Genomic DNA, 26,606 nt, shown 5'->3' with positions numbered 1-26,606 from the left:
GAGAGTCAAACTCTGTTTATGAACGTTTGCATCTCTCGGGGAAACACTTGTGCATTGCCTTTAAAATACCCTGGTTTGATGAATAAGCTGCGCCAAGAATGAAACAAAGCTGCGTGAACTGGAATGGAGTGGACATGGTCTGTGCGCTGGTGTTGGCCAGCGCTAGGATTGTAAGGCTAAATCCCAATGCTAGTGAGTCACGGAGAGGAAAAGGGCTTTTTAAATTCAGAAGTGGTGTCACCCAAGGATATCGTTGCCTGTAGCATCATAGTTGCATATTTGGCTTTTAAATTCTCTGAGCTGTTGTTCAACGACAACTTTCTGGCGTGGTGCAGATCGCCCAATAGTCTCCCCTGGGGTGTGATCCTGGGCTGTGCTCACAGTGTTAGTGCCTTGGTCCAGGCCTGCGTATGGTGCTGAAATGTTACTACAGGCAGCCTGAAACACTACTGAGTTACGCGCCTCGAGTTACGCGTGGGTGTTAGCAGCAGTTATGCTGGGTACTGCATCAAAGCCTTTTTTTTTTTTTTTTTTCTTTTCTTTTCTTTTTTCCTCTAAAAATATGGGGATTTGGTGGGCTTGGACCTGTGTGCTAAAAATACTAAGAATTAGAGCTGCAAGACAGGTTTGTGTCTGATTGCTGTATGAATGGAATTGGTTGTTTAAAATTGGTTATTGGCTGTTTTTTTCTGCTTGTTTACAGGTTGCATGGCCGATACCATGAAATGGCACCAAACGTTGTGCCCATGGACTATACAAAGGACCCAGATGTTAAACTACCTATGCAGCTTATAATAAACATGCCTGAGCTAAAGGTATCAATTCTGACTGCTTACAAACTGTATCTTAAATTGTGTAGCTCAACTGCCAGAGGTTTTGCCAAGTGATTTTGATATCCTGAAGCAATGTGCCATGCTGAGGTCTTCCCCTTCCTGTTCCTGGTCAAGGGCAAAACCAGCCCCAGAAACTGGAAAGTGTTTAGGTGGGGTGGGTGCCTGTCTTGCAGAGACAGCTGAGATATGTGTGAAAGGAAATGAGCAGGAACAAAACTTACATTCAGCAATCTTTCCACTTGGTATACATTGATCCCTTAGAAGCCGGTGGGATCTCTGTGTGAAGGGCCGGTTAGAAATCAGAAGTTCTTGTCTCAGTGTGTGGATAGAAAATTTGCCTGAGGTGTGCAGAACGTTGCTGATCAAAAGTAAGTTTCCCCCTTTTTTCTCAGCTGCAAGAGCACAGTAAATACTGGGTTTCTTAATTACCAGGAGTTTCCATGTCTCATGGAGTCATTGTGTGACAGGAAGTGGAGAGACAGTCCATGTAACTAGAAATGAGAGAAGCAGTAGCATAAAGCAACCATTACAAAAATAATTGAGATGTTATTTGTTTTTATTACCAGTTCAACAAGTGAATATGGTTTTAACAGGATTTTTAGCATTTAGTTTTCAAACAGTTAATTCAGTTATGTTGTCGTTGGTCCCATGGTCTATTTTTATCATGTCTGCAAATTAGTTGACATCTTCAAATTACTATCATGTAGAAACAACTATTTGTTCACTGTGCATGAAGTATTAAGAGCAATGCCATAAAAACCTTTTAATTGGTGGCCTTCCACTTCACTTGAAAGATTTAGAAATTCTTCCTTAATGTTGTAAGACATTGATTATTTGGGGGAAAAGCGTACAAGCGTAAGCAATGCTTTAGAAATTCGGTTTGGAGGAGGTTAAGTCAACATAGTGAAAGACATTTTAATTAGTCTTCAGGTTGAAGTTCACAGAGCTTGTTCCTTTATTACCACACTTACTGCGTGTTTAGTTCTGCGACAATACCATTTATTGAACGAGGAGCATATTTCACTCTAAAGTATGTTCATTAAAAAGTGTTTGACCAGCATTTCACATAAATGGAAACATTAGAGATTAAACACATATGAGCATTTAATTTAATAGACGGCCATTGAAAAATTTTCATCCTTCACTTATGACTCTGGTTTACCAGATACCTATGTACAGCTTAGAAATTCGGGTTTCTGAAGAGCTGAGAAATAATTTAGGATTCTTTTCCACACTAAGCAAGGAATTACTCAGCAAAATCCTAGTATATGTTTATACTCTTTCTAATGATGGGTTGGCCTTGTAATAAAGTAGATGATGGTGTGGCTAGCTTTAATTCCAAAGTTACACATAAAAAGTAAAGACATTGTAAATTTTAAAATTTTATAAATAATGCCAGGAAAACTATAGACAGCATTAATTCTATCCTAAAAGCCATAAATGGCACTGTCATCAATGTAGCACATCTACATTGAGTTATTTGACTTATCAATAGTTAAGGATTTTGGCAGGGCTGTTTTGCTAATGACCTTCCTTACCAATATTCCATAGTATAGGAATAAAATTAATATATACCTCATTGTGGCTCGAAATAGTGACAGAATGGAAACCTGTGGTGTGCGATGAGTTTTTAATAGAGCTTTCAAAATGGTTCTTTCATCAGCTGGTGAAAGCTACTCGCCCTTCAAACTCCTGAAGCTGCATAACCCACCCCTAATTAGAATCCAGCTCCAGGTTAGCTTCACATCAGCCATGCCCAGCATGTGTCCTTGAGTGCCATGGGTGTAAGTGTAATTCCCTGCTCCACAGCTTGCAAAGTTGACCTTCCTACCTCACCTCAAATAAAATGAATGACGTTTAATAAATCATGCAGGTACTGTAGTGTAACAAAACCATTCTTCTCATCTTTGCCCGGTGTGTTACGCAGTGTGATGTAGGAACAGGCTACGACAGTGGTGGAATTCAGGGTGTGTTTATATGTGAACTTCTAGTATCAGCAGCATTGAAGAAAACATTTTTCAACAACATTATGTGTTTATAAAAGAGCCTAAATTATGTGCCCGTATACTTAATAATGAAAAAAGTACATCTGGGGAAGTATTAATGGAACTTTAAAATAAAGATCTTGCTGAAAAGTTGTTTTTTTTTTCCAGTTCACCAATTGCTTAAAATATCTTACTATAGGTTAACCATTCAGGTATATTATAAATATTTCATGTAAGTTTTGTAGAAAACAAATGTTTGTATCGCTTTTATTATTATACAAATAAGGAAATTAGGCAACAGCAAAAATAATAATACTTTGCAAAAATGCCTTGCATTTTAGTTACCTCAAATTGAGTCCAGTTTGGAGATAGAAACAAAGATTTCAAATCAGATTTATCTAAAATTAGATTTAAGTCATAATTAGGCATCAAAGTCAGTAGCCTGCGAGAAGTTGTTGGCATGAGCAGCCCTAATCAGGCCCTTAGGCTGAATTCTGCAGTATAGTGTTAAATTACTCACCAGAGCAAGAAGTTGGGACTTGGAACACTTGCTCTAGGTCATCTTTGTCCTGCCCATGAGATTGTGGGATGGGATGAATGATACCAGCAGGTGAATAGAGAACAATTATGCACTACTTTTCACAAGGACAAGGAAGTATTGCATGGCATTACAGACAGCTGACATAACATGTGAATGTATTGAGGAACTTGTTGCCACAAGACATTTTGGCAAAGACAGCATTAGCCTTCAAAAATTATTTAAGTACTTTTATAGAGCAGAATTCCACAGATTGCTATTCGTTTTTATGAACTGGATGTAATATCTAACTTAAAGTCCCCAAAATGCTCATTGCATTGATCTCAGAATATGCTATAGGAAGGATGGCCGTATCACCTTTTTTTTTTTTTTTTTTTTTATGTTTGCCTTATCTGCTGCTGGTTCCAGTTAGCGTTAGGCTGGTGGGCTGGATAGACTGATGATTATGACAGTTCCCATGTTATAGTTGGGGGGCAGGGCGTGTGTGTCCCTTAGTAGCAATCCCTAGATCTGTTGGATTTATTCTTAATGCCCCAGTAAGATTTGTCTGAGGTGATTTACTCAAAGGACCTACTCTTAGAAGTTACCTGGAACCGGTCATGTGAAGCTGAGCAGCTGGTCTGAAAGCAAGAACATTCTTGATCTTGAAATAGGAATATTTGCCTGGCTTACTGAAGTGCTGTCATGTCGGTTGGACAGCTGTAAATAAAAATGCACATTAGTGTTGTATGGACAACAATACACTAAAAATTGCTAACGGTCTTACATACATGAATATAAAATAATAAAATAAACCAATTAGCTTTCTTAGTAGCTAGCAGGATGAAACAGCATGGGCTTCACAAAGCCTAAGTACGTGGGAGCATCTTTAAGTATTCTGTTTTCAACTGCTATTTTTGCTTGTGCATAAATACGGAATTCTTATCTTGGTGATAAAATGTATCATCCTCCAGGGGTTTTGATTCATTCATCCATTACTGTAAGTAGCTTTATTTCTCTCTAACATGTCTGGAACTCATTCATCACTGCAGCATCTTAGGTGCTTGTACTGGCTGGCACTTCTGGTGTGGACCATTGGTGTTCCCTAAGTTTTATCTTGTCATCTCTAGAATCTTGATAGTGCAGTATGAAATTCTCAGGCTCAGTTATGTGGCTCTGTGGAGTTTAACTGCCAGATGGCCGATAGCTGCTGTGTGAAAAATCAAGGCAAAGTTCAGAAAAGAAAGCACGAAGTGATAATCACACAGGTTCTTTTTGGCTTCAGTGATACAGGGTTGAACACTCGGGGGCACGTTAAGGAACAGCTTATTGTACGAAAACTTTAGAGATGGGAGGCTACTACTGTATTTACAAGGCAGCCTGGTGCTTAAGCTGAGATATAAACCAGAATTTTTATACTGGACCATGATTAGATTTTGAGATACAGGAGCACATCTCATTACCTTAGCAAAGTTAGGTGGTAATGATAATAGACTTCCATAAGTAAAGTTGATTGTCATCTGTCTTCTCCCAGGTCTCACAAGGCTGTGGAAGATCCTTAGAAATACTGCTGTCAAACCACTCATTTTATTTCAGGAATTCTAGCAGTTCACAGAGGAAGTGCTTTCAATAACTAGTGAGTTCGTTTCCAGTGAAATACCAGTTAGAGGAGGCTAGATCTTACTCCATAACTCTTTCAAAACATTGACACTAGGAGATGTTAAAATGCCATCCAAGATCTCAGTTATAAACGAGGGTCAGTCTTGGTCATGGAGCATTTTGTGATTACCCGTGCAGATGGTGGGGAGGGGGAGAGAGTGTTTCCCCTAGAGTTCATTGTCCAAGCAATCTAGGTAGTAACTCTAGCTCATACCAAAAAAAACCTTTTAACCTTTGCAGTTTGACCAGGCTGCTAAATACATAATTCTGGTGCTTTTTTCCTTCAGTAAATTTTCATCAAGGTGAAGACAAAGCCAACATTTAAATCTTAAAATAGAGTCTATTGAATTCTAATAAAATTAGTGATAATTTCAATGCACCTGGCTTTTTTCATATACACATTACATTTCTAGTTACTGGCAATGTTGAGGTCAATATCACTGCAGATTCTGACAAATGGACAGAATCAATAATGCACTTTTCTAAATTAGATTCTGCTATTATAAAGAAAGACCTTTACCTCACACGTTAATGTTTTGAGCCAGGATTTTTGTGTTTCAAAGCAAAAAAAAGATTTGATGGTGTCACTTGCAGATCTACAGTAAGCAAATAGCTTTTAGTATAAAATATTACTATTAATTACATTATTGGGGTGTTCCTTGTGATGAACAAGGAGTCTTTTCTTTGTTGTGTCCCAAACCTTTACGTATAAAACTATTATAAGTAATAAGTGTAATATTGTTAGAACTAATAAAATCACAATTGGATGAAGCATTAGATTCAAAATTCCTGTTGCTGTTGGTGACCATCCGGGTAACGTATCTCCCCAGTGATGTTCTCCATCCTTTTTCACTCTTTCCAGGACATGGTGTATCTCTGCTTCATGATGGGACGGTGGTCAGGGGTCTTTAGCCATTGTTGCAAATTCATTTTAGCAGTTGATGCAGGTCATCATGTTGCAACAGTTTTCTTACCCATGTAAGGTTCATCCCAATGGAGGTAGGCAGTAAATCTTGATACGATATGTAGTTAAATTGTAGCAATTGGTGTGTTGTGACAGGTAAAATTATGAACATGGGTATTTGAGTGATTACGTTTCTACAATGGTGTTATCTGTAAAAATTGACTCACAAAGGGTTCTCATGCAAACACACCCATATGCAACATATACAGGTGAGTTTCAGGGGTTTCATCAGGACCTATTTCAAAATGACAAACATTTTGTTCGGTGTCAAGACAAATGTCTTAGGCCTTAGTGGTATTACTTTCACAAATACCTCCCGGTTGTTCCCGTATAACGCATGCGTTAGCATCAATAGTTTGCCATTTGTTCGTGTTTTGTTGGGCCCATATTGTGTGTCCGAACAGGTGGAGTGCAGTCCCGGGTGGCTGAATCCCAGGCAGTGCCTGCATATGTGGTAGGTACCGAAGCATTGCGTATTGTCGGAACAAAAGCTGTGGCTTTACTGTCCATGGGGTCATCAGTGGAGTGAACTAGATGCCACCAGGGCTGCCATTCCCTTTCAAATTTAGTTGTGTAATCCCAGGTTACCTTCTGAATCTCAGGGGGCAAGATGCCCTCATCGCCTTCCCTTATAACTGCTGTTCCAGCAGATTGCAGCCACAACTGAGATACGTGTGGTGTGGAACATACTATAGCTGCCATATTGATTAGCATAAATAAAAGGAGCAAGGGTCTCTGCCCTGTGGGTCGAGCCTGTTGCTATGTGAACTGGACTGGGTTCCTGCTGGCGGTGATTGCTCCTGCCAGGAGGATAAGCAGTCCTTCGATGGTTAACCCAATCTCCAGGGAGTATGGGCTGCTGTCATTCCTCGGTGTCATTCCTGGAAAAGGAAAACAAGACAAGCCTTGGTGGGGTTTTTCTGTGGTGATCCCTTAGTGCCTCAACTTGTTTAACTGCTTGGACTAAAGACAAAAGTCCCTTTTTCCACTCAGAGTATCTTTGTTCTGACTTTTATGATGCAGTTCAGCTGAACAGCAAAGGTCTCCTGGGTCTGTCAGGGCCAGTTTGGCATAGGTTATGGTAAGTTCAGCAAAACCTTGTTCTGCTATAATGGGGTCTGTGATCCTTTATAACTGGCGACCTTTGGCTGTTTGTCCATAGCTTCCCAGTCATACCAGTTATCATGAGCCCGTTCTTCTGAGAATTCTGGACTTATTTCATGCTTCCGTAAGTAATCAGTGATATTACTTGCCATCCTGCCAACTGTGCCAATTTGTCGTGGATCCTGATCTAGGATCCTGCTGACTGTGCCAGTTTGTGACGGATGAGTGATTTAGATCACTTAAAGAATCACAGTCAAAGGATTTAGAGAAAGTGGTTTTAATGTGACGTTGTAAAAGTGCAACTTAACGAAGCTTGATGGCAGGGTTCACCCTGTTACTTACTACATGGAGGAAGCACACAAAGGAGATCTGAGTTAGAGTCGAGCTAGAATGATCTATGCAGAGACCAGGAACACAAACAGTGAGGAAGACCCTCCCGTTGAGTCACGAGGTTCGGAACGGCCTCCTTTCTTTCTGAGTTCCTAGGGAGGGTCTGGCTGTGGCTGTATCAGCCTTCGTCCCAGGTTTGGTCAACGGTTTATGTCTAAAGGTTTATATATGCAAAGTTTGTAATAATATTAAGTAAAGTTTCAGCAGTATTAATTCAGCATGCTCTCGGTTGCTTTCTGAGGATCCGTTGTGAATAAGAAGTCTCTCCGCCTTGGGTAAGGAATGCGTCTCGGGTGAGGAATCTCCAATGGTGAGCAGTGTCCCAGTGCCAGGGGAGGGTCACCTGCACGTACTCCAGTTGCAGTTTGGGGACAACTCAAGCTGGGCTGGTCCAAAGACCTGTCACTGGTAGAAGGTGTCTCTGCCTTGAGGAGCAACCGTGAGAGGTGTCCTGGCTGCAGGGGAGGTGGCTGCCATGCAGGGGTTGCTGGCAGAAGGCGCTCAGGCTGCTCTGTCTGTGGGTGGAGCAGTTTGCGGCTGGTCAGATGGCGTGATGGGAAGGTGTGCGTGGGACTCCCTGCACCCGTCTCTTTGTGCCTCGATACATGAGTTTTGGAAAAGCTGCTGGCTGTTGGTTTGTTGCTGGCACGATGGGTGCCCCGGGCTCGTATGCACCGATGGCCGCCATGTCCCCCTGCGGCCTGGGGGCTCCCCGGGGCACTCCTGGGCCCACTGCCCCTCGGGCCTGCACCCCCTCTGCAGCCTGTACCAAAGCACTGCTAGTCTGGCTGAGGGGCCGGGTGCCTCCGCCACGGACGCGCACTCACTTTAATTGGTAATGAATTATTCACTGACTCGGGGTTCTTAAAAGTTGAAAGTCAGGACAAGAAGTAAATAAATAAAGACGGGGTAGATACTTTCAGTTGATTAGGTCTACCGTTACAGCAAAGTAACAGAGTTGCTTTGCTCCATCTGTTCCACTGCAGTCTCTGCTCTCTAGTTTTGACAAACTTGGTTACACAGGCAGCAGCCTTGGAAATTCAGAGCATGTGGGTGCCCGTGAGTGCAGCAATTAATACTGTGAAATTGTGGCAGTGGTATGAGCTGTTTGGTATGAAGCCACGTAGAAAGCAAAAGTGATTTCATTTCAAAACAAAACTGATTTTGCTCCCGTTATCCCTGTCGTTTTCAGAGAGCTGGATGTGGGGATGTCGCCCGGTGGCAGAGCTGGTGTACGGTCTGTAGAGGCGGCAGGCGGCCACCCTCTCTGTGACACACACGTCCCTGGCTGTCAGGGCTCTCAGAGCAGCGTGTGGCCGGTCTCTGGTCATGGTGGTGCAGAGCAGCCCCCTGGCAGGAGCTGGTCGCCAAAGGCCTTCCTGGAGGGGAACCCATTTCATTCCACTCCCTTGGGAGCTGGCGGCTTTCTTCTTCTGGCTGGTGCGGTGACTGGGTTGACGCTCGCAGGCCTGGTCACCAGCCGTGGCAGCGAGTGGGGCAGCTCATGGCTCCACACGCCACCGGGACAGGACGGCCGCAGGCCCGGGAGTTGCTCCAGGGAGAGGGAGGGCACGTGGGGCACTGGGGCTCTGTCGTATGTTCGGAACCGATGCCTGCACCCTATTTTTGGTAAGTTTATACAGGAATGCATGTTGAGTCGCTTCAAAATAGAATGAAAACACATCCTGCAGTGGTAACAGGATGGAATTTTAGAAGCAGCTTCAGTGAGTCTCCAGAGTTCTCCGTGCAGCGGGAGTGGCGCCGAGCAGGCAGGCTGATGCTGCTCCCACCCCCCCCTGCTCTGGCCACGCTTCACCTGCAGCTCGTCCCAGCTTCCTTGTCTCTGCATCCTGGTGTTCCTCCTTAGGACTGGGTGGATATGTTACCCCTTTCAGATCTCTCTTGCTGCTCTGGAGCCCCTTTTTAACTGTGTGTCTCAACCACGTGCCCTGCAAGGGCCATTTTCCCTCCGTGACCTCCAGCGCTGTACCTGCTTGATGGGCTTTACCCGTATCATCTGCAGTTTCCTGCTATCATTAGTGAACCAGTTTTTGTTAAAATACCATATGTTCCCATGATACACTGTTATGTTCTGTAATACTTAAGCAATTCCATATGCAACTGGAATCATCTGTTATTTGGCTGTTGTGACCGTAGTGCAGCCTTCAGTAGAGCTAAGCTTACTGCTGGACTGTCTTAACGTTTCTGCATTCTGACAGAATGATGTGATTATTTTTTTTTTTTAAGCTGTATCTTCACCTGGGTTTGTGCAGGGTTTTCTTAATCAGTACCCTGTAGGCACTGCAGAAAATTTTAATGATGTGAATATAATATCTACACATGAAAAAAAAAATGATTTTAAGAAGAAAAGCAAAAAAATAAACCTAAAGCCAACAAAGAAATGTGCTTTTCTCTGCTCCAGGGACACTTTATGCTTCCCTTCCAAAGCACCAGTCTCTCCTGTGGAGGTGTGGTAATGAACAGTTTAGCCATTTTTATATTAAAGTTTGGCTGGTAAGAGTTAATTTCTGATTTTTTAGGAATAATTCCTGAAAATTTGAGAAAGATTTGCTTCTGATCAGTTCTGAACAAGTCCTGATTAAAGCATTGAAAGGAATTCTGGCTTTCAGTAGTCTGCAAAGCAGGCTGCTTTGTTTGTGTAAATATCCTCCCTATCGTCAGTGGGGACTTGGGTTCAAGTACAACAGAGAAACTGCTCATCGTGTTTCTGTGGATATAAAACTGAGAAGCATTTTGTCATGACTGTCCAGCATCTCTGGCTTAGTTATCTTGGCCTGTCTTACACCTTTACTTGCAACCTCCTATTTCCACAATGCAGTCTGCTTGTGAAAATAGGGTGCAGTGCTTTAAATCCATTCATTTCCAGAATGGAGAGGGCAGAAGGTCAGTGCGGGGCTTTCCTAGAGCCTGTGAGGGGAACTACAGGGCAGGGGAAAAGAACAAGTGGCTTGGTAAGATTTAGCTGCGTTCTTAGGAATAAACTTTAGAATAGTTTCTTAGAAAACTAATGGTTATGGTTTATTCTGTGGTGTTCTAGGTCTGTATGTTGGAATAGATGCTATGTGACACTCAAAAACTCTACAGAAACAAAAATCATCTGAGTAGAAGAAGTGATCGTTAAAAAGGTGGATGGCACATTTAGGAGGATTCTCTCAAACCACTACATCAATCTGCAAAACAGCAGAGTTTTAGTTGTAACAATTCTTCATGGTTTCTATCTCCCCTCTCCTTTTTGTTGTGACAGGGCAGTAAAAGCTTTATAACAAGACAAGTGCAAGTTTCTAGTTTTAAAAAGATACATTTTTTAAACAATTAGTGCTTAAGGGAAAACAACCTAGGAAGGAACAGTATAATTTCCCCCTTTACTCCCTTCCCCCATGGCTTTTCCTTTAAATATGATGGAACCCTAATCTGTGCTCTTTGGAGTAGAGGTAATGAAATTACAGAAAGGATGTGAAAAGTATCTCTGAAGGTAAGCTAATACTTTCCATTGTGTAAGCCACAGATATACTGCCTGAAGACACATAATATGAGAAAGTTAAAGGAAAGAAATCAATGAGGAAAGATTTTATTTTTCATTTAGGTTTTAGAGATCCATTTGGCAAAGAGTTATTTAAGAAGTATGCTTAGGTCCATTTAATTCATTGTTAATTCATTTGTGTTTTCAAGATCTCTGACATGCCAAATAGACAGTTCATCTTATGCAACTGCAATATGTTTATTCAGTCCAGGAGATCACACCTAGCATTTCTCATGCAGAAAGTCCTGGGTTTGATATTCACTGCTGATAGGGATATTTGCATCTGTGTATTCCCTGTTCGTTACCCAATGCTGCCTCTAAGATGTCAGTTTACAACTGTTACCATGACACATGGTTCTGATGAGGTTTTTTCTAAAGAAAGCAATATAGTATTTTAGAAATAGAAAAGGTATTTTTTTCTAACATCTTTTCTCATCCATTCTGATGATTAGCATTCTCTAATATTAAACATTCAACAAAGACACTAATTTTTAATGTGCCTTTAGGAAGAGAGCAGGCCTTTTGCATGTGTTTCAGCCCCAGTGAAACTTACTTTGGCTTATCAGTAAACTGACAATTTGAAACAATAGAATCGTTCCCCTCGTCTGTCTGTCTGTATATTCACAGCACAAACAGGTCTATCAAGCACTCAAGTCAGATACTTCGGCCTCAGCAGTACTCCCAGATGCACACCTGCTATACCTCCTCTACACATCGCGTACATGATGTGAGCGATCGTTACGGATCCTTTTACAATTACTTTCTCTCAGCCATCTGGCTAATTCTGAGGTGTTGTTTTTCATTCTGAGACTCTTTGAGAGATGTGACCCTGCTGTTTTTTTGAGGCTGTTGTCTTTTTATTTTCAGGAATCCCTCTTTTCTACACTATTTAATCTCTTTTTTAATTTTTTCTTTGGGCTTTTTTTTTCTTCATGTGAGCAGTGATCTCAGCCTGAAGTATTCAGCTCAGAGCACAGTGAGCTCGTTAATCTCCTTCCCTTTGACATCTGTAGGCATGCTCCTTATTGTGGAATTACTTCAGTCATTGAATCCTGCAGGACAATTTGAATTTACTATTGACTGCTTTAATGGGCTGTCATTTGAGCTGACGGCCCTGTGGTCCCTACTTCACCTATCCATTAAAACAGCCTGATTCCTGGCTGTCATCTGAGGCAGAAAGGCTGGAGAAATCTTGGCATTCAGCGGCATATTTTGAATCTTGATTGTCTCATGGAATTACGCTTCCAATGCCTGCTTCTCAGACCTCAGCCATCCTCAGAAGATCAACACGCACGCTTACATGGTTTGTCAGTAGATGGGTATTTGCCTTCTGCCAGGCTCCAGCTATTTTCTACCACAGAAGTAGTCCTAGAATGCAAACAGCAAGACACAAAGACATCTCATTAGACAGCTGATGTATCCTGAATGCTTTGGTATCATTAAGTAGAAACCTTCTGCCAGGATCAGGTATGCTCTCGGAGGATGTGAATGGCCAGTATAGCCTCTGTGAAAAAGTACCTCAAAGTTCCAGCTGGGATGTTCACGGAGACTTGTTCTTAGATTTGCTTAGACTTGACAAATAGGTGTAGGTGCGGTACAGGCCTGGTCAGTCCATGCCCTGTACCCCACAAATGGCTGGCCACTTCTCTGTACTTGCGTCCTGGAACTAGACATGGCAAAGGGTCATCCTGTGGTGTGAGTCCACGCCGTGACCAGTCACCTGGAGAAGGAAGGCAGGCTGCTCCCCAGAACTGCATGTTCTTCAAAATGTCCACATGCACAGTCACACCTCCCATTTCTCTTAGAGAACTTAAGCTTGCGTATGTTATGCTTGTCTTTTAACAAGAATCCTTGAAAGTTTTTAATTATTTGTGGCTATAAAAAAATGTATCTTAAATGTTATCTCTGTGTGGGTGACAAATTTCATTACGCTTCCAAGTTCTCCGTGTGATTTCAGTTGAACGTCTTTATCTTCAGCTTTTGTTGTAAGCTGCTGCACACTATTTAGCAGTTGTTGAGTTTCACTTCAGAGGCAGCTGCATAAGCAGCCCAATACTTTTGTAAGGTACTTCATGCTCTTTTAAGATGATTACTTTATTTACTACATTACATTTATTTACTACATTAATATAAAATGTCAATCTATTCATGTAACTCTGCTTTGTCCGTGCTGCTTGTACTTTTTTAGTCTCCACAGGTGTGCAGAAAATGTGTTCTGTAGGTGCATCTGTTCCATGTGTGGGTTATCAAGAAAGAATTCAAGTAAACTGAAAAATAAGATTTTTTTCTGGTCATTTACCTCTCAAATACAGCTGTTTTATGAAAAGTAATGTGAAATGATTGGATGGTTTATGAATACCTTTTAGCTAATTGAACTTACAGAAAAAAAGAAATTAAATAGATATATGATTGAAGTCTGAGCTTTCACAATGCTGCTTCTTTTAAAGTTAAATAAAATTATGCATGCATATTAAAAATCATGAACTATACGCTACCATGAAAGTTGTTTACATTTATAGGAGATCATAGCATCATAGAATGGTTTGGGTGGGAAGGGACCTTAAAGATCTAGTCCCAACTCCCCACCATGGGCAGGGACACCAGCACCCCCAAGTCTTTTCTCCTCAGGCTGCTCTCATCCATTGTCTGCCCAGCCTGTGTTTGTGCTTGGGATTGTCCCGACCCACGTGCAGGACCTGGCACTTGGCCTTGTTGAACTTTATGGGGTGCACGTTGACCCACCTCTCAAGCCTGTCCAGGCCCCTCTGGGTGTCATCCCTTGCCTCCAGCATGTCAGCCGAACCACACAGCTTGGTGGGGTCGGCAAATTTGCTGAGGGTGCGCTCGATCCCACTGTCCATGTTGCTGATCAACACGTTAATTGGTGTCTTGGCTTTGATAAGATCTGTAGAACAGCTTCCATGAGATGCTGCTCACAGCCCAAATGATGTCTATGCGTTTTATTTGTACTCAACTGAACTGAATTGATTTTCCCAGTTTTATAGACACAGCTACAAATTAATCTTAGGGGTTTGTATAGTTGATGGAAAGATGTTGTCTTGTTACTCTGAAGATGTTTGTTTTGGACTTCAGTGTCATAAAGCAGCTTTACTTATGCTTGCTTGTGCGTTTATGGTTTTAGACTGTTGTGTTACTCAGAGTAGCCTTGACAGCAGCTGGGTTGGAAGGGTGCTAGAAAAGGTTCTTAGGACCATCTCCTGTGGAGATGAAATTTCAGTTGAAACTCTGGCATTTGTAGTCAGTTCAACCCGAGGCTGGGCATGGACGTGTATTGGAGTGAAAATGGAAGACTTTTCTACAAGTTTCTACTGGGATGTGACTCTGCAGCCCTATTGAACAGACATGGTTCAATTGATGGTTCCACATCAATCAGTGAAATGCAGATACTTTTTGAAGTGGTTTCATCCTTCCTCCAGCCTTCAGTCAGATGCCAGCAGAAGGCATAAAGGTCCTGTTTGTTTTGCTGGCTTGCCACCATGGGGTTGCTGTTTCCTTCCCCTCCTGCCACCCCCTGCTGGTGTGCATTAGCTTCTTGATGTGGGAGCTGTGGCCCTCCGACCCCTTGCCAGGAACCTGTTACGGGCAAGTGCTTTTCACACTCTCAGTGCCTTTACCCTCTTCACACTCTCAGTACCTTTGCTCTGACATTATGAAGCGCATATTCCACACCAGAGAAACGCGATGAGCACCAGTGCAGAGAGCATCGCTCAGAGCAGAGCTGAGACGCTCGGGGCGAGAAGTGGGGCTGTGCAGCAGCACAGTCTGCTGATGCCTGTAAATGTGACTTTTTAGGTGCATTTTTGGAAGGAAAAAAAAAAAGTTGTCTTCAGAGAGCTAACCATGGAATTAAATACTCATTAACAGGGAGTCGGCAGGTGTTTTGATCTTCCAAATACTAAAAGTAAGATGTATCTGTTTTTCACAGGAGAATCCCTTCAAGGAAAGGATTGTGGAGTCTTTCTCAGAAGATGGAGAGGGGAGCCTCAGCTTCAACGATTTTGTGGATATGTTCTCTGTGCTCAGTGAAATGGCTCCCAGAGAGCTGAAAGCAATCTATGCCTTTAAGATCTACGGTACTGCGCTTTTCTGTGCCTTTTTGTTTGGAGTAAAGGAATATGAGAGTTGTTGGTGATCTTTTCTTTGGTTCTTTTATTGTTTAGATTTTAACACAGATAACTTCATTTGTAAATCAGACTTGGAAAAAACCCTCAATAAGCTGACCCGAGAAGAGCTAACAGCAGAAGAAATCACTCTGGTGTGTGAGAAGGTGATAGAAGAAGCTGACATGGATGGTGATGGGAAACTAGGATTTGCAGATTTTGAAAACATGATTTCCAAAGCACCGGACTTTCTCAGGTATTGTTTTAAGAAAAAGATAGTCTCTTGCATATTTTTTTTTTTTTTTTTTAGGATATCACTGTGTAGCGTAATACATGTTACGTAATTACGCTACATAATGAAATGTTAGACTTTGGTGCTTCACCAGGGAGCTGACTGGAGGATGACTTCTTACCCTAGCTCTGTGCACTTTTCTAGAGCATATTCTAGTTCTCTCCTAACCTGAAGACTCTGAGCTCAATGCTTTTAATTATCTCCTTTTTCCCCCTGTTTGTGTTCTTTCTTCAGGAAACTACTTTGTTCTATTATAAGCTCAAATCCATATTGTTCTTAAGCTTATAGCAAGGATCCATGGTGTCTGAATAGGTATGTGTGTAAATATCATGTATAAATTACAAATATATGTGGAAATACATTGGTCTTTTGTGTTGGGAAGGTAAGAGCCAGAGGTTATTACAGTGGTACAGTTCATGCTGGTGGCAGAAAATCAATTAGAATCATTAATTACGACAGTCTTTCTTTGATCCGGTGTTTATCTGGGTGGGTTTTTTTTATAACTGATATTTTTAAATTTTGTTGCTGAGTTTCTAATAATCTGTAGATAAAACCCAGCTATCTAAGACAGTTTTTCTGGCATGTTTCCTATTTAAAGAGACCTTTTGAAAAGGACAATGACTTTTTCTTTTTACACATAAATAAAACATTCTACATAGACTTATATTTAAGGCTGTTACTTTAGTAATACAAGGATAGGTCTTCTTTAAGAAATGACAGTGGATCAGCCAGCAAAATATAATACTGCCAGACTGGGAGGAGTTCAAATTTCAATCTTAAATCCACTGGCAGAGTAGGCTGAAGCTAAAACCTGGGTCCAGTTCCTCCTGGAATTTCAGTGGTCTGAGTTAACTGTGTCTGATAGCAAATGCTTGATAACCTGAAAAAGTTTTTTTATAATCTTTGTTCATCCATATTTTTGTTAAGTTGGTAGTGTTGCTGCTTGTCTGGTGATAATTGATTATGTAAATTCTAACATCTGGGAAGACAGATAATTCAACTATTGTCTGGATGGTACAGTACGATTGTAAGTTGTTTTGGGAATGTTGGAATTAGTAAATTCTAGTTTCTGCAGACTTATGTCTCCTAGTTAGTTGGCTGATATCTGGGAAGGAGTTTAGTTTCAATTTTTTGCTGCAGTTAAGGCACAAAGACTGGTTCATCAGTGTAGATTTTCTGATGTCTGGAAACGTGCAGAATTATTTTGCGTCTATCTATGAAGTGAAACACCACAGCTGCCTGTTTGCGGGAATTGGCAGAAACGTAATCATCTCTCAGTCAGGTGGTTTTGGATTCTGCCAAAGGATTCAGAAGTTACTGGAGAGGATTAGCAAAGCTCACAGACTGATTGAATAAACTGTATTTTCATAGGAAATAAGGCTAAACGTTAGGATAGAATTATGATAGATCAAAATTTGAACTGATACTCTTAATGTTAATGGAGCTTAAAGAGTTTTAAGTGTCTGCAGAACGCAGAACAGTTTGTTTCTTTCATAAATGAAATTTCTGAGGAAAGGCATTAACAAAATGATCCTGCAGTAATGCATGAGGACGTGATTCCTGTTGACCCTGAGAAACATCAGCATCTTGAGAGGATGTGCTACAGGTTAATGTGAATGTCTTTTATACATTAGAAATGTATCAGACATTCCTTGATTAATCATGTGTATCAATGGAAACTTTTAGAACAAGATACGTATCATCATTCTAATGAGGCTTAGCTGAGTAGGTATTCTGATATTTTGTTTACATATATTTCCAGCTAAGAAAATGTTTTCTTTCTACTGTTACCTGTATAGAAGCTGCTGGGGTCAGGTAGAGTTGCCTGGAATCGATCAAAAGGCTGGACTATACCTACAGGTCTGATAGAGAGCAGGTTATGTGCAAGTGGTCTTCAGGTGGAGAGCAGGTCTGGCAGGTGAGGAGCTGGAGGGAGACATGCAGGCTCAGCAGCAGCCGTGGTGTCACACCTTCCCCTGCCCTGGCTGGCTTTACTGCCGTGTCGCAGAGGCTCACAAACTGCTGACTGAGAGGTCCAAGCGGAGGATGCTCTGCCATCCACTCATTTCCTGAGAATGTAGCAGAGAGGAGTATTTGCCACTGTAGCCATTGGAATGGCTGTCGTAATTATTTTTCTTTTCCAAGTTGGTCATGTTTTGGGAAGCTGAGGAAAGGAGTGGAAAGACCTGGGTGCTGGATACTCACCAGGGCGAGAAGATGGGCAAAAAGAGGGGTGAGGTGAAAAGTACAGAGCTTGTTCCAGATCAGGTAAAGAGAAAAGAGAGGGAGGGATCACCGACTATACCGATCATCTCAGAGCCCCAGGCTATGAAGTGTTGGAACACTGATCATCCAGTTGCTCAGTTTAAACACACATACTTTGATAGGTTTGTGGCATGGTGAACTCATCTTACTGAGATGTCTCCTCGATGATCAAGATGGCAATGTGTATATTTAAGGCAGATTTTTTCCATCCCTGGCATCAAGGGCAGTGGTAATTTCCCCCTCCTTTCAGGTCCAGAAGATTAGCTGGGGCACAGGATTCGGCTCTGAAGTCCTCAGGTTGAGGAGCTCCTGGTGTGACATCACCTAAAAAAGGGGTTTCTTTCCAGCTGAAACAGTGATTCTGAGCCTCTGGCTGTTAACTCAGCAACATGTTTTTAACCTTCAAAGCTGTATTGCAAAATGAGAGTGTAAGTGGAAGAAGTCTCAGAGCTGAGAAGAGAACTTGCAGTTTCTCTGGTTTAGTTTCTGGTTCAGCCAGCTAACAGCTGCAGGGAAAGCTGACAAGGTCGTGAGAGACTGGGTAACTCGTCCTTATTGCAGTTTACTGTTAGTTTTGCCTGTAAATGTTTTTTATATTTTTGAGGTCATTCTTTGTCATATTTTTTCTGCATGCACTGCATCACAGACTGACATCATTAATACCTGAGCCGCTTACTTTCATCTTTTAAATGCTGTGTAAATGTTACATTCTAAACTGAGGTAGTGATTAGACTTTTGTAACGAGATCTGTTGAATTTTATGGCCACAGTAAGTACACAAAGATCCATCTGGGGACCACAACTAAGCCAGTGCTCTATGATAGCAGCCAACATACGCTATCGTGTGGCAGAACCTGTGACACGGGACAAGAGTGCAACACCAGCAGCTGATCCCTCCTCACAAAAAACCCAGTTCTTATTCACTGAGTTCAGTTACTCTGTAGCAGTCTTGAACACATTACAGATTCATTTATTAAAGCAGTGATTTCTTTTATCTTTCTGATTTTATCTCCAGCTCAATTCCAGGCCTCTTGTTTTCCTCTCCTCTGTGCCTTCAGCTGTAGTGCTCCTCCACAGCAAGGACCGCAGGCTGTTTGCAGTCCAGCTGGGCACTGTCACTATGTAGTGTCACACGGACCGTGCAAAGCACAGCGAGCGTCTGAATAGCGGATCATCCACCCTGTGTGCCACCTGAACTATCTTCTTGATATTGTAAAAAGATATGAAAATGTTGCAGCACTCTCAGAACTAGCCAGCTGCAACAAGGTCTTTTACCATCACATACCAGGTTAACTTCAGTAAGTAGTTAGCATGCCTTGCCCTGGCACAGCCACCAACCTCCCACAAGGTCTTAAAGGTCCATCTACTGTTCATACTGTTTCTTCATACTCTTCATGCCAGTCCCTCTGCTGCCTTCTCCTTGTCTCTCCTCATCCAGGGCGCGCTCTCTCTCCTCCCAGTGCTTTTTCTCAATCTCTCTTGGCTGCTCCTCTTCCATACCCCTTAGAGCTATTTAACTACTTCGCAGGAACCAGCCATAGCTGCACCTTAACCACATTGGCCAACCCACAGCCCCTGAAGCCAGCCCACAGCGGTATGTTATCAATGTTAATTAACCCAGCTTCATTCCTCTACAATTCCCCCCCCTTTTTTCTATTTTCTTTTCCTTTTTAACATTTCATACCTTAGGTATTTAACAATCATCACAACCTTTTTACAAATAAACTTCTCGTACAGTCCTCTATAATTCCTCTACGTGCAAACATATTTTCATCTAAACAAAATTGTCCCTTTTGAAATCTCCAGCAGATGCATGGAAGAAATACCCACCCATCAGTGTCCAGAGACAGTCAGAAATTCATTTGGCCTTGCACATCTCTGCTTTTTGTGCTCAGTTGAATGCATTTTGGGCTTTAAATTCAGGTCAGCCTAAGTGCCTAGTGATTTACACCTCCAGCTGCTCAGCAGCTGCGAAAATGAGACAGGTGGGTGGCAGAGCAGTGGCCGGTCCGGCAGGGATTGCCAGGAGCAGTTGGAGCTGCCGGGTGGGTGCCACTGTCGGGCTTTGCCGGGAGGCCGTGGGCCACCAGCGTGTCTGCGTGTCTGATCCCTGAACCCCATCCTGGCACCTGCTGTCTCATCCTCGTGAAGGTGTTAACTTGCCAGACTCCAGAGTATTTTTATGTGCAGTGAAGTGTTTCTTACGCTCTTCTTTGCCTTTGCCCCCCACCAAAAGCAACTTCTTCACATCACAGGAGTAAGAAGCTTAGGATGCGAGGCAGTCAGGTTGTATCCCTGGCTCTGCCGTTGCCTGAGGAGGTGATCTCTGCTTGCCTGACTTCTAACATTGATGACTTTTTATAGTAGGAACTATCATCACTAAAATGAAGTATGAAATTATGAAAAGGAATACTTCCTTTACCCTGTTTGTGAAGATGCTTGAAGAGCAGACCCCACAGCAATGCGCACTCTGTTCTTGAAGCGCTTTTCTCACGCAGCTCAGTATGTCGGGCTTTTTTAGGCTGTCATACTGTCGGGCATACTTAGCATATGTACAGCAGGCAGTGATTTCGGCACCACGATCCAGGTTTTGACTTGGCATGAGCTGAAGTGTATCCACTGTACGTTGACTGATTTTCCTTATCTCATCACTTGTTTCTCAGACCTTTCCTTCCTGGCCCCGTGCAGGTTTGATCTCTACAGCCAGCCTTCGCGAGCTCCGTGCCGCTGTCAAGCAAATGAAGATGCAGTAAAGTCTGTTGCTTGATTTGCGCTGGTGTGGCTGAGGAATTTTTTTCAGACCAGAAGAAAACACTGCTAATCGTTGAGCAGGGAAGAAGATACATGCATTTTTGGCTGTTATCCCGGAAGCTTGAGTAAGCTGTAAATGATAATGACAGCTGCTGGTTCAGAAAATTTGATCCCAGTGGGTTTATTTCACTCAAAATTGCTGTCATTATGAAGCTGCTTGTAGTTTAATGGAAGTATTAGCAGTCTGAACTGGCACTAGCTAAATGTTCTGTTCTACAAGACTGGTTACGTTTTCCACAGGAAATTGTTTTATAAATCATCCTGGAAGTTTAAGCTTATTTGAATGCCTGAGGGTGAAGCATACTATAAGGATTTGAAATGGAGTTTGTGAAGAGTATGACATTAGTAATGCCTGGGAGCTGCCAGAGCTGGACAGAGAAACAACAGATGGAACAAGAAGGTGTCACTGGCAATGCAGGATTTTTGAACCCTCTGGGGGCCTTCACCTGTGCAGCGGTGGGTGTCCGGCTCCGGTCCCACTGGCGGCTGAAGCCACAGAAGCTCCCTCGCAGGGAATGTGCAGCTCATAAGACCTGTCCAATGCGCGGATTATCCAGTTCTTAAGGACTAAAATTAGAGCTAGTGACAAACTGGCAAGAGGTGCTTAGCAAGAAAACAGTGGAAGGGAATAATTTTTGTCGGTATTTTTCACGGAATATTTCAGCTGCTTCTTAGTAAAAAGCTTAATCTCCAGAGGCCAAAATGACACTCAGATAGAAATAAAAATATTTCCGATCAGTACCTCTCCAGGGAAGTGTACGTTGATGGACTTTTTTTAAGGAGCCATGCCAAAAATGTTTTCACATACAATGCTGTGTATTTTTTTTTTCCTAGATGTTGTCTATGTGGGGCTTAAATTTTCAAGAATTTGTATTACTATGGAGCTCTAGACATCTCTTGAGTTGTGAGGATATTTATAGTTGTGGGGTTTTTTTTCTGAAACTTTAGTGCTGGTGCACTTTCTTTCACAGTACTTAGGCTGGTATGCCAGGCTGCTATACAACATACTTTCCAGTGCCGTCCAGACTGAATAAATTCCTAGATACAACGTTCCTAGGTACCACCCTGAGTATAAAATTTTAATCTCCTCTAAATCCGTACCACAGAGTTTCCTTCAAGTGAATTTCTGGTTCAAATCAAATAGCAGTGATTAAGGTAGAGCATTCTTTTTGTATAACAAAATCCCAAAACTGTACATCCAGAACTCTTCAGCCTCTCAAACACTCCAAACCTCTGAAGTTTTCTTTCGGTGTAGGCATCAAATTTACAGTATATGCATACAAAAATCATATTCCCTTCTGATTTCAGTCAAGAAAGAAAAAAACGTAGAGTTTATATTGCCACAACACTGGGCAGAGATTGCTACCCAGAGCTTTCAGCATGCCTTCCTTACGATGTCTTTGCTTGTCCTGTTAAGATGATGCTCAGGAGTTGTTTTGAAAACCAGTAGCAGTAGTAAGGCATGCTGCTCACCCCATCACAGTGCAAGTAGAAAGAAGGTAACAGTCAGGATTTCTTGTTCCCAGCAAGAGAAACAGCAACTTTATCTGCCTAATTTGCCTTGTTTAGGAACCCAAATGCTGTGCCGTAGCAAAGCACCACTGGGAAACATTTAGCTCTGCTGTGTATCCAGTTAATGGGTCAGTTTATACTTGATTTAACGCAATGCCGAGCTTGGCCCCCTGAGCGGACATTTTCAGACGATGGAAATTTCTCCTGGAATGTTTCAATTCTCCCTGAGAGCGCGCGAGAAGAGATGCAGATACATGACACTGCACCTTCCTTTCTGTACTTGCAGGAGGATGTTGTGTGTAATGACAGATGTGTTTATAGCTCTTAATCTTTTCCTTTCCATTGCAGTACTTTCCACATAAGAATCTGAAGATGTTTCTATGAGCCAGTGTTACCAGAAATGACTTGCCAGTCCAGCCTTTCTGAATCTCAGGCACTCTGGAGGCTTTTGCCCTCTACTTACGGCTTCTCAGAACTCAGCGGGAATGCGGGAATTGTTCTGCTCCACAAAGAGACAGAAGCATCGTGTAATCTACAGGAGATTTGGAACAGTCGCACTTGTATCTTCACTGCTGGCCAAGCACTCTGGCAAAGATGGTTGGGTGGTGGGTGGTGGGTTTTCTTTTCTTTCTCTTTTTTTAAACAGGTAGCATCAGAGTATTATTAAAGGTATTTCTACATAGTTTTTATATTTATGAATATTTAATACTGCTCTTAAAAGCGCAAAAAAAAAAAGAAAGATTGACAAAAAGATTAGCTTTGGTGACTTCTGCAAGAGTATTTGAAAGAGAGCACGGGCCTTAAATAATGAGATGCCTCTATCACTGTGTTGTACGGCTGGGGATCTTGCATGGAGATCGCCTTAGGTGAAAGAACCGCAGTCGAGATCAAGCTCCCAATGTTGAAGACAACCACATCCCAGGTTTGCTTTTCAGTCACTGAAATGGCAGTTGCTGGGTTTGGTGCTTACCTTCAACCAGTATTTCATGGATTGTCGTGTCCTTATGAAACTTGAAATACTTGCCTTTTGTATATGGTAACTGCATACATGATTCATTTCTTCCCAAGACAAACGTTAAAATTGTGTCTTTATTCTCAAAGAGGGTCCTGCATTTTACTTATTCTATGGGCTGATAATGTTGAATGGAAGAATATGATCATCTGTAACTCATGAAGAAGTTAAAGAAGCACAGAACTACTAAGGACATGAAAAGACATTTTCTTTCTAAACCAGCTATGCAATCTTTCCCATAAAACGCATGAATGCAGCTCTATATTCCTCTTCCTTGTCCAGCTGGAAATCAGCTAGTTTGTTTTTTTTTTTTAATTCCAGTATTGTTTAGGTACTGGGGCCTGAAGACAATCATATGTGTATTACTGTTCTAACAGTCAATAGAAGGGCTCTGTCACTTACATGGCTTCTGTATCAAAGTCATTACAATTAAAACTTTTGACGCATTCTGTTGTTCTTTGAGGATTCTTGGGCTAAGCACACAATAATTTCCTTTCTGGTCACTATTCCAATTACTGTGAAGTTAAATCTTTCAAAGGATGAAATGTGTTATTCTTATTGAAAAAGTTGTTGAAGTAGAGAAATGAATCTTTTTGGCATTTCTGTAGGATGATGATGTTTATCTACCTCGGAACCTCTTCTGTATGGTGAGCTTGCACTGGAGCTTGCTGTTCAAATTTACACAGTATGCATCTTAGCGGTATGGTTGTACATTGAAAGTGTCCATGGAAATCTGTATATTCAAGGTATACAGGACAGACTTGTCTAAGATAGCCTAGGGAAAATGAAACTTCTGTGTTAATAATAACATTTATTTTAAAAATATTTTTTAGACTGATCGTATTCAGTGATGTTTATGGCATTTTAATACTTCTTCCTACTGGTTTCTGTTTAGATAAATTAATTGGAGCCTAAATTCCCTTTGATTTATTCACCCAAGTTAAAATTAGCATAAATCCATCCTGATACTGTTTTGATTGAGTAAGAAGAGATTCAAGCCTCAGTCATTTTCATTTTGAGCAGATTAAGTTAGATGTCTTGATTGATTCAAACAATTTGCAAGGCATTGGCATTAAGAGAGATTATGTTAAAATTACTTCCTATGCCTTGAAATGTCAGCCTAATAGTTTTTTATTTCTTTCAAGACGTACATTTAATCTTGAAAGCCTTGTGAGATGTTTATTCTGTCATGATGAGTATGTATGGTAAAATACCAGGTTGCAAGATTCTGGGCCAGGTTATTCAGACAAAAAGGATCTGGCGCTGATGGCATAGGTCAGGTCCTTACGGGATCAGCTGGTTTTTTTCTGTGTTTTAAACTCTCTGATAGCTAAAATTCTTTGCTTCCTGACACTGTGTGTCATTCAACGTTTAGGTCATCCTCCTCACTTATAGGAGGACCTCAGTTGCCTTGGAATGTGTTCAGTGTGTTGTCACCCTGTTCTCCCTGACCTGAATGTCACAAAGTGGTTGAAGAGAGACCTGGGCTGGCCGTCAGATGTTTACCCTGCAGTCATCCGTCTGAGCTGAGAAGCAAAGAGAAAAAGAAGTCAGGAGCATCCTGCAAAGGAATATTCCAGTCCATAGTTAAAGGAAAAAATCTTGTAGGATACTGCAGATACGAATGTATGCATGAACTCCCTTTATTGCTTTATGTTCCTCTCCTGTAACAAAAAGCTGAGCAACATAGTACGGCCTTGGGGTTTTAGAGGTACCCGTACTCGAAAGGCTTCTGGAGCAAAATAATCCTGCCTAGTAGCAGGGAAGTTATTATACCACCTGATGGCAAAGGTAAGGGATAGGTTTCTAAAGAAGCTTTGTATTTTCAGTTCCTTTGTTGTCTGTAGTTGGGTGTCTTCTGCTATAGCAAGAGTGTTGAGTCAGTAGGAGCGCAGTACAGTGCATCACAAGCTGAGGAGTGTTACGAGGTGAAAAGCCAGCTGTATTATCTTACGAATTCACTAGCAAGTGCTTCTTCCGCTAGGCTTACTTATTCAAAAGGAACTATTGGGCAATTTAGAGAAAAAATGAAACAGTGAAAGAGATTTAGACTTCCAACAGGTTTGGATTTGGCCTAAAAGCAAAAGGACATGCCTTTTGTATTGCAAAAAGGGTCTTAAATATGAATGGGCATTTCTGTATTTGCCTTCAAAAATGGACAAAGAAAAAGGAAAACTGTGACTCCAAACTTCTCTTAAAATCGCCAAGTGTGTATCCGTGTGTTATCTCTAGTTTATATACACTCAAAGCATCTCAGGGACGAAAAGGAGCTGGTGGAAGTGAATAAAATAATACAGCATCAAAAAGCAAGTAATAACCATGTTATTTATTAACACCCTTTAGCTGATCATTGGTTTAAGGGAATACTGTAAGCTGAGATTTGTAACAACCTGTAGGCCAAAATCTGATTTTCATTACTTCCATACTCACCGTCAGTAAGTCTGCTGACTTCAATGGAATTAACTGGTAGTCTATAATGGGGTCTGCGTTGAGGAGAGCAGCTGGGGTGCTGCTGCAGTGCTTTGTGCTCTCTCAGGCCCTCGGATGTAAGCTGAAAATGCTGTGCGCTCTCCGGTGTGTCCGTAACCACCTGCTGCTCTTGCTCTGGGGGCTCAGTGTTGGAATCTCCCGCGGTTCCTCACAGCCCATGGAACCGGGCTCCTTCCCCTGTTGCCCCAGGGCCGGTTTGTCTCCTGGCGCACCTCCGGGGCACTTTGCTGCAGCAGCGAGGCGGCACCCTTACCTTGGTGCAGTCATGACTCCCTCACGCTGCTCCAAGTTTCCCCAAACTATAGGATACTACATAGAATCCGTGATGCCACAAATAAAAGAAGATTTAAACTGTGGTTAATTACTGATTTTAAGACTGTAGATAATTACACAGAGATTTTCATGTTTGATCAAATATATGGTGTTAAATCTTACAAGAGGTAAAACTAAATACTTTGGAAACAGGTACGTGAAAACATAACGATTTTATAGAATAATTTGTGTACATGATTTTCTTTCTTGATACACAACTAGCTGGACTGTGACCCAGTACAATGGCAATACTCCTCTACAGTATTTTTTACTCTGTCTCAAACGCTGTAAGATTAAAGCTCAAAGATACTGTAATTTTCCATACAATTACTAATTTCTTTTGTGTGATGTTGGTGTCAGTAATGCCTGATATTCATCAGAATAATGGGCTCATTTTTTCCCCTTTCACGAGTTAATATGCTTTTAATTCCATCTGTTCAGTTTTGCTGTCTTTCAGTATCATTGGATATTCTTTTTTTTTTTTTCCCCATTTTGCAGTAGTAGTGCCTCATGGGGTTGTGTTTGTAAAAGTCATTATTTCCTATTGTCTGTCATGTGTTCTCTGGAAACGCAGTGGCCACAGATGTTGTGGGCAGCAGCAAACCATTGATTTATAGAATGCCTCCTGTATTTTCCATCTTACCCTGTGTAAGTTACGCTAGCTTGTTTGTATCAGAACAGTGACAAACACTATGCTGAAGCCTTTGGAGGTGGTCTGTCGTATTTGGTGTGAGCAAACACGCAAGTGGATTCGTTTGATCTCTGTTACTTTAGACGTGTGTTATCTGATGCATTGCAG

General features: G+C 41.8%; 1 protein-coding gene across 1 annotated transcript in view; it reads left to right on the top strand.

Annotated features, from left to right (window-relative positions):
• CIB2 (calcium and integrin binding family member 2) overlaps positions 1 to 23,445 on the top strand; it is a 49,690-nt gene extending 26,245 nt beyond the window's left edge. Inside the window, exons 3-6 of the mRNA XM_040602555.1 lie at positions 704 to 815; positions 14,940 to 15,087; positions 15,175 to 15,370; positions 22,342 to 23,445. Coding sequence (XP_040458489.1) covers positions 704 to 815; positions 14,940 to 15,087; positions 15,175 to 15,370; positions 22,342 to 22,363 — 478 coding nt within the window. The 3' untranslated portion in view covers positions 22,364 to 23,445. The remainder of the gene's footprint in view (positions 1 to 703; positions 816 to 14,939; positions 15,088 to 15,174; positions 15,371 to 22,341) is intronic.
• The last annotated feature ends 3,161 nt before the right edge of the window (positions 23,446 to 26,606 follow it).

The sequence above is a fragment of the Falco naumanni genome, chromosome 7, assembly GCF_017639655.2.
Source record: "Falco naumanni isolate bFalNau1 chromosome 7, bFalNau1.pat, whole genome shotgun sequence".
NCBI lineage: Eukaryota > Metazoa > Chordata > Aves > Falconiformes > Falconidae > Falco > Falco naumanni.
The sequence above is the reverse complement of the archived record's forward strand: the minus strand, read 5'-3'. Positions and strand labels throughout refer to the sequence as shown.